Below are 8,882 nucleotides of genomic sequence, written 5' to 3' on the forward strand. Positions count from 1 at the left end.
GCGAAAGAGGAAGAGTTGCTGGTGTACTGCTTCAGGTTACAACCGCTTACCAGCGCATAGTCGAGAACACACTCCTTAAAAGCGATTCCATTGTAGAAGCTTTCCCCTTTGAACATTGAACCGTTACCACGAACGATGGGTGTCCCCCTTCTCGCAGGACCACTACGAACATGTTCCTCAGCCTCATCATCACTTTCTGGGTATACGTTGTGACGAATCGATTCCTCCGCATCCGTGAAATCTGTCGCAATCTGGTTGATATGAAATTCATCCCGATCCTCAGCTTATGCGTCGAAATCAAATCCAAGAGGCGGATTGGTAATGGGAATTAACACCATCGCAACCGGCAAGAGAGAAGAAACGAGAAGAAGAAATGTGAAAAAAACTAGGGTTCGTCGAGGCTCGAGAGAGAAAAGGGGAAAAATCGAATATATAAGTTCGAAGAAGAACTGGTAAGATATCAAAGATGGATGGGGAACTGGCAAGATATAATAGTTCCGAGGGGAAAATAGTACGTCGGTCCGTATTTGATAGAATGACTCTATGTAAAATGTATGTTTTATTAATATAATGTAATATTAATTTTATTTATGAATCAATTTGAAATTTATATTTTATGCAATATAGGTTTCAAATAATTGAAATATAGCACATGATAATATACATTACAACAGCATTAACAAAATGATACAAAACAATATTTTACACCACTAATAAAATGATACAAAACAATCTCTTATAACACTAATAAAATAATATAAAACAATATTTTATAACACGAAAAAGGCCATGAAAAACTACATCATAGCATGAATCAAATGTTACAAAATATTATTTTTTAGCAGACGATTATCGCTATTATAGGTCTGACTATCGTAGCATTAAAAAAACTGCTATGATATGTAGGGGGTGCTATTATAGCTTCTCATGTCCTAGCGTTTATGAAAGCGCTACCAAAACCCTATAGTAGCATTTTCAGTGTGCTACCAATGTCCATATTTCTTGTAGTGAGATCTGAATTTACAGTGAAGTCACGGTGGTCGGGAAGTAAAACCAAGGCTAAGACTACCCTTTGTGTACAGAAGCATGAAAGAAGGGGAACAGTCCGACGCCGGCGAGCCCTAGCTTCACCGACATTGGAAAACTGTACCGAAGTGGATGAAACTGCTTAGTGATGTGGAAAATCGAAAATGATGTGTATTTTAATTTGCTGATGTGTATTTTTTTAATTTTTTTACTCAAAATCAAAAAACAAAACCCAAGGGATAAATTGTAATTAACCCCAAGACACTAAACATTTGAGTAATTTTCAAAAGATTTATAGATATGAGTAATAAACCAATTTTTGATAACATTTCAGTAATTCTTTTGACTTTTATTAGTATAGACTGAAACCTATATAAATTAATAAATTATAGAGGTTTTACTGCATATGATACGTCACGTAGAATGTTTTTTTTTTCTTTTTTTTTTTAACAGTCCTCACGTAAGATGCTTATATATATATATATATATATATATATATATATATATATATATATATATATATATATATATATCCATAGTCACTTCTTCTGTACAAGAAACATATACGTGCGAAAGTATTCACAACAAATAATACATTAAGGACTAATTGGTTCATTTGAAAAATCTAATACTAAATCTAGAATTAGAAACAGTTACATGCGAAAGTGACGGGAAGACCAAGAAAACCATTTTGTTATGGAAAGGCAATCAACGAATTACAAAATCCAAAATAGAAAATTATGTTCCTGCTACTTGAAATCTCTCTTGTCATCATCCAACCCCAAAATCCTTGAAAGAAAAAAGAAAAAAAAATCTTCCGGAGCTGCTGACACTCTTTTTGTGTTTTTGCATGGCGTTTCCTCTTCGTGTCTAAGAGCGTTCCGATTCTGTTCCTCTTCTGGTATGTGATAGTCACGAAAGGGTAATGAGGATTATAAGTAATCGATTTTTCATTCCTCTTGTTAATAATTTTGCTCAACGGATTTGGATTAATGGGGACTAATTTTTTTCCGAATGTTCATTAGATTCTCTGCATATATTGGCGTGAGAAAAAAAACTAAATGTAAAATAAAGAAAAAAATATATAAGAAAACGTTGGGAGAGGGGGGTGGGGATTGATGTTTTTGTCGATTAATATGGGGTTGATGTTACAAACTTCTAGCTACTTCATTTTTAGATTTTAGTTTTTTTTATTCCAGACTTCATTTTTGTTGAGATCTAACCCATTTAATTTTTTGTTTTTGTTTTTTTGTTTCGCTTTGATTTAATCATGTTTTTGGGATTTAAAATGCAGCTTGCCTAGGAAGATTTTATATATATATATCCTTGGAAGGAGAAAATGGATGAAAACAATGGGGTAAAGTTAACCGGGATCAAGCAGATTGTGAGACTAAAGGAGATTCTTCAAAAATGGCAAACTGTCACAATAGGTTCAAAGTCAGATGATAGCGAGTTGGGGGCTAAAAAGCACACAGCAATCATTTCCCCGGTTATCAACAAGAGGTTGTTGGATTTGAAGACTTGTGACTCGGACGAGGAAACTACTTGCCATAGCCCTGAGTCACCACCAGATGTTCCTAAAGGGTATTTGGCTGTATATGTTGGACCCGAGCTCCGGAGATTTATCATACCCACAAACTTTCTTAGCCACTCTCTTTTCAAGGTCTTGCTCGAGAAGGCTGAGGAAGAGTATGGATTTGATCACAGCGGCGCGTTAACCATACCATGTGAGGTGGAGACTTTCAAATTCTTACTTAAGTGCATTGAGAACCATCCTAAAGATGACACCTCGGGTAATAAACTCTTGTTCTTTATCCTCTTGCTCAAAAATATCTAAATTTTGTATAGTACTATACAATTTGGAAAGCATGTTGTCTAATGATTTTTTGAGACGCTATTGAACACACAAATCAGTGATGAAGAAGTCTTATAGATTTTTTTTCCATTTTTTGTTCCTTGCAGCTGGAGATCCAATAGAAACAGAAGAGTAAATAATAGCACACCACTTATATAAAATTCTTCTTGTTCTCTTTTATTACGATCCCCTTTGAAACTCATATTAGGGCTGATAATTCCCAATGGTAATTGTAAATCAGTTTCTCTTTGTATTTTTCTGATTTTGTTTTTCTTCTACTTCTCCGTTGCTTTTTACAAAAGGAAGAGTAGAGATGATTGTTTAAGTGTGGAGGAAATGATGGTCAAATACTCAATGTGATTACATATGGTTATGTCACCAATCTATTATGGAGTAAACTATGCATGTGAAAAGCCAACCTTACATTTGTGGTTAAATTTAAGTGAGAGGTAGATCCATGTCAACCCGTTGATTATGAGAGATATCCAACCGACACTAATAATTCTCTAAGCTAATATGGCGATAGAAATGCCTTATAAGAACTCTATTGTGAACTCGACATTCTCGATGACATACTAGTCATTTTTCGCAGGCTATAACATGATATTCATCCAAGTCTAGGTTATTGTAAAGAAAATCGCGGGAAACAAAATCTATTCATTTTTAATCAAAGTTAGTGCATGAAGCTAACTACATGTTTTAGGATCAAAATCAGAATGAAGAAGACAGGCCCGGTCTGTAATATTCGTGGTCAAATACAAAAAAAAAAGTTTGGAGCTTCTTTTTTTTCCTCAAATTCGGGGTCTTTATATAAAAAACAAGATTACAAAGGTTTCCAAAAACAAACATAAAAAAAAAAAATGGTGTTGTGAATTATAACTACAAATACATTTATATGTGTTTGTAATATTTTGTGAAATGAACAAGAAATAATCAAGAGAGAGAGAGATGTAGGGACGAGAGAGAGAGATTGGGAAGTCTTTTTCTTTTGATCAAAGACAAAAACTATATTTTTTACACTCTTACACAACCCCTTATTTATAGGACACAACAAAACACATGAGTCACTACCCTTTAGTTTTAGTAATGACAAGTGGAGAGATGTAGTGACAAATGTTAACACTTCAAACATTACATAGACAAGTGTAATGCCATGTGTCTTGTGATGGATAATCACACTTATTTCATAACACTCCCCCTTGAGTATCCATCACCAGCAATGAATTACACACTGCTTCATTAAAAACCTTATCATGGAAAAACCCAGTGGGATAAAAACCATGACAAAGGAAAAAGAGTACAGTAGTGTAAACTCCCCCTCGAAAAAACTTCATAGGTCTCGTAGATGCCCCATTCCAATACTCTGAGTATGCTTTCGGAATGTTAAAGTAGGAAACACCTTTGTAAACATGCTTTATAGTTCCCAACGAATAGTGATGCAATCTCTCCCTTCATTGGCATTCTCCGTCGAGGTCGATCTTTTGCGTGTTAACTGCTGCCTCGTTAAAAACCTTGTCATGGAAAAACCCAGTGGGATAAAAACCATGATAAGGGAAAAAGAGTGCAGCCACGCGAATCATCATATTCTCTCCATTATTTAAGTAACTCTGTTACATTATTACTTGAGTTGATGGACTGTCTATCAACTTCTTTATTCTTCTCGAATTCTTGAGTGTAAGAGAGGAATATGTCTTCTTTTGTCGCTCTTGGTGTAGCTTCCTTTCATTTGGGGGACATAACAGAGTCTTCAAACAGAGTTGTTGCCTTTTAATTTCTTCTTGCTAATGAGTCTCAACAAGCATTAACTAGTTGATGCTGATCAAACCCTCAGTGCAAAGTTCTTTGCCAACATGTTATGAGGCTCCCATCTTTGGCGGGTAACTATTGGTTGACGTTCGAGCGTCATCTGAGCCATTATGGATTCTCGATGGCATATGAAGCACAATTATTTTGGCATGAATTGAATAAACGACGACCAAAGTCTATCACTAAAACGTCCCGAAGTCGCTGTTTTGCGATATATCTTTATATACATCTGATACTGTTTAATCGTAGGTCACACTATTTATCTCTTCATTGTTCCATATTCATTTGCGTTTTAAGTATTCGTTGGAACGTTATTTCATCTTTTGTTGTATACATTGTGATCTCATTCGAGAGCCATTTCATCTCTTCTATTTTTTTTTTGGACATCAAAACAAAATCACGCATTTCTGTTGCCATGTTTTAATGTTAACGCATCACATGTTTCTCAGCATCAAGTGATGAGACCGTGACTCTTTCACGCATCACATTCTGTTACCACCCAAACAAAATCACGCACCACAGGGGATTTTGTTTTAATGTTAACGCATCACATAGATTTATAATTAATCCTTCTCTCCATTTATAAATTGCACTTCTGTTGTATTATGTATTAATGTTTTATTATGTTTTGTATGTTTGAAAATTAATAAAAATGGAATATTTCTTTAATTTTATAAAATCTTAAATGTTTACACATTTATATCACTTCTATTCTATTTAAAATTTTAAAATTTTGAAAAACAATATTTTCAAAAATAAGAGACCCATAATAAGAACCTACCAATAAAAGAGAAAATTTTATCTAAGAGATCATGAGTTCTTATATTCCAAACAGTACACAATTAATTCATAAAAAATTTAAGAACTCCCCTTATATGAACCCCCCAATAAACTTGCTCTTAGATACCCAGAGACACTAGACGTGTCATTATTTTAGTGGTTATGTTATGAATATAGAGTTTAGGGATAAAGCTCTTGTGATTCTTATTAATTATTCCCAAGGTTACATGCATATATATAGTAGATTACAAGTCTTAGCTTAAACCGACCTAAGAGAGTAATGGCCGAGTAAGGCTTCGGCTAATGGGCCGAAGCTGTATGGACTGAGTATAGCCAATGGACCGAGACTCCATGGATAAGATACGGGCCGGTCTAGTGAGTCCACTAAGTGTTTCACAACACTCCCCCTTGGACAAAACGACTGTTCCTATGTTGGATGGGATCGCTGCAATGTTCTTAGGAGATGCTGCCTCATTAAAACCTTACCAGGAAAACCCATTGGGACAAAACCTTGGTGAAGGAAAAAGAGTACAGCACACATACATTGCTCCCCCTAATCCAAACATCACTCCAAGTCCCTAAGTCTCCGTATTCCAATCTGGTGCGTGAGCTTCTTGAAAGTTGTTGTCGGTAACAATTTGGTGAAGAGATCGGCTGAGTTGTCACTTGACTGAACTTGCACTATAAGAACTTCTCCGGCCTTTTGTAGTTCATGTGTATGGAAGAACTTTGGTAATATGTGCTTCGTCCGATCTCCCTTGATGTAACCTTCCTTGAGCTGTGCGATGCATGCTGTGTTATCTTCATAAATTACGGTTGCCTCTTTGCTGTCTTCCAATCCACTGTCTGTCCGAATATGCTGAGTCATGGACCGCAACCAAACACACTCACGGCTGGCTTCGTGCATTGCTAGTATCTCTGCGTGATTTGATGATGTTGCTACAAGGGTTTGCTTCATAGAACGCCAAGAGATTGTTGTACCACCGTGTGTAAACACATAGCCTGTTTGTGATTTCCCATTGTGTGGATCGGATAGATAACCTGCATCAGCAAAACCAACTAAACCATCTTTGTTATAGTTAGTGTAATATAGACCATAGTCTGTCGTACCCTGTAGGTATCGCAGAACATGTTTTATACCATTCCAGTGCCTTATGGTCGAACAAGAACTATATCTTGCTAGGAGGTTCACGGCAAAACTTATGTCCGGCCTAGTGTGGCTAGCCAGGAACATTAACGCTCCTATAGCACTGAGGTAAGGCACTTCAGGTCCGAGAACTTCTTCATCGGCCTTCTTAGGAGCAAATGGATCTTTATCCACTTGTGTACTTCTCACAACCATGGGGCTAGTCAATGGGTGAGCTTGCTCCATATTAAACCTCTTGAGTACCTTTTCTGTATATGCCTTTTGATGCACAAGGATACCATTGTTTATGTACTCAAGCTGCAATCCCAAACAGAATCTTGTCTTGCCTAGGTCTTTCATCTCAAATTCTCTCTTGAGATATTCTACAGTTTGGGCGATTTCCCCAGAGGTTCCAAGGATGTTCAAATCATCCACATAGACTGCTATTATCACAAATCCTTTGTTTGCAAACTTCTTTATAAATATGCATGGGGTCGTTCCGATAGCCTTTCTTTGCCAAAAATTCGCTTAATCGGTTATACCACATTCGACCACTCTGTTTCAGTCCATAAAGCGATTTGTCTAGCCTTATGCAGTACTGTTCTCGAGAACTACTCTTATCTTTGAATTCTATTCCCTCTAGTAATCTCATATAGATTTCATTATCCAGTGGACCATATAAGTAAGCAGTTACAACATCCATTAACCGCAAATCCAGTTTTTCTCTTACAGCCAGACTTATTAGATATCTAAAAGTCGTTGCATCCATCACAGGGGAGTATGTCTCCTCATAATCTATGCCTGGTCTTTGAGAGAATCCTTGTGCTACAAGCCGTGCTTTGTATCTCACGATTTCATTCTTCTCATTTCTCTTTCTTACAAAGACCCACTTATGTCCAACTGGTTTAATTTCAGGTGTTATCCTTAAGATCGGACCAAACACACTTCTCTTCTTTAAAGAGTTTAACTCCACATCAATAGCTTCTTTCCATCTAAGCCAATCTTTGCTTTGAGTGCACTCTAATATAGATGTGGGTTCTAGATCCTCATTTAGTTCAAGTGCTACGTTGTATGCGAAAATATCATCGACGTCAATATCCTTACGGTTCCAAGTAATTCTAGACATGATATAATTGATAGATATCTCATCATTATCAATATTCTCAGGACCTAGAGGTTCAGCGTCCTGAACCCCATCCGGCTCCTTATCATTTGGCCCGGCCATGTCTGTATTCTCGGTAATTCCCTGAACCTCGGTCTGTTTTGCACCTTTAGACTTTCGAGGGTTTTTATCTTTGGAACCTAATGGTCNGAGGTCCAATCTTAGTTCTCTGTGGTGGAGCAATCGGAAGATAAACGGCACAACCGAATGTCTTGAGATGGGATATGTCTGGCTCATGACCCGTTAATAGTTGGGATGGTGAATATTTATGTTCACTGGATGGCCTGATGCGTATGAGCTCTGCTGCATGCAATACTGCGTGTCCCCAAGCCGACACAGGGAGCTTCGATCTCATTAACAATGGTCGAGCTATCATTTGTATTCGTTTAATGAAGGACTCAGCCAGTCCGTTTTGTGTATGGACATGTGCCACAGGATGTTCCACACTCACCCCCATGGACATACAATAATCATTAAACGCTTGGGATGTGAATTCACCAGCATTATCTAGACGTATAGTCTTAAGTGGAAAGTCTGGAAAGTGTGCTCTTAGCCTTATAATCTGAGCCAANCAACATCTTTGTAAAGGCAAGGTTTCTTGTAGATAACAAGCAAACATGCGACCATCTGGTTGATGCATCTATCATCACCATAAAATATTTAAACGACCCACTAAATGGGTGTATTGGTCCGCAAATATCACCTTGTATCCTTTCCAGAAAGTTTAAAGTCTCTCTTGTGACTTTTACTGGTGAAGGCCTTATAACAAGTTTCCCTTGTGCGCATGCTACAAACGTGAGATGTTTAGGGATAACTTTCCTTTCACTTAGGATGTGCCCATTCGAACTCTTAATCAGTTTACGCATCATGTTCGAACCCGGGTGGCCTAGCCGGTCATGCCATAAAGTGAACTCTTCATTAAACATTCTATGCTTTGCCAAGTTAGCCTCTATCATATTAATCTTAGCATGGTATAAACCAGTGGCTAGTGCAGGTATAGTCTCTAGGACCTTCTTTTGTCCATTTACATTTTCTGTAATGTATAGGAACTCTCTAGTTCCTTCACCCTTGGTTTCCACATGATAACCATTTAATCTTATATCTTTAAAGCTCAACAAATTTCTCTT

At 37.0% G+C, this 8,882-nt stretch overlaps 1 protein-coding gene across 2 annotated transcripts; it reads left to right on the forward strand.

Moving 5' to 3' along the window:
- On the forward strand, positions 1,797–3,248 carry LOC104710848 (auxin-responsive protein SAUR40-like). Of its 2 annotated transcripts, none has more exons than XM_010427507.1 (3): positions 1,797–1,948; positions 2,321–2,819; positions 2,989–3,248. In XM_010427507.1, the coding sequence occupies exons 2-3, from the start codon at positions 2,366–2,368 to the stop codon at positions 3,015–3,017; spliced, it is 483 nt and encodes a 160-aa protein (XP_010425809.1). In that variant the 5' UTR covers positions 1,797–1,948; positions 2,321–2,365; the 3' UTR covers positions 3,018–3,248. The 2 variants fall into 2 exon arrangements, with proteins under 2 accessions (XP_010425809.1, XP_010425808.1); XM_010427506.1 differs by having other exon boundaries at positions 1,797–1,927.

The sequence above is a fragment of the Camelina sativa genome, chromosome 9, assembly GCF_000633955.1.
Source record: "Camelina sativa cultivar DH55 chromosome 9, Cs, whole genome shotgun sequence".
Classification (NCBI taxonomy): Eukaryota; Viridiplantae; Streptophyta; class Magnoliopsida; order Brassicales; family Brassicaceae; genus Camelina; species Camelina sativa.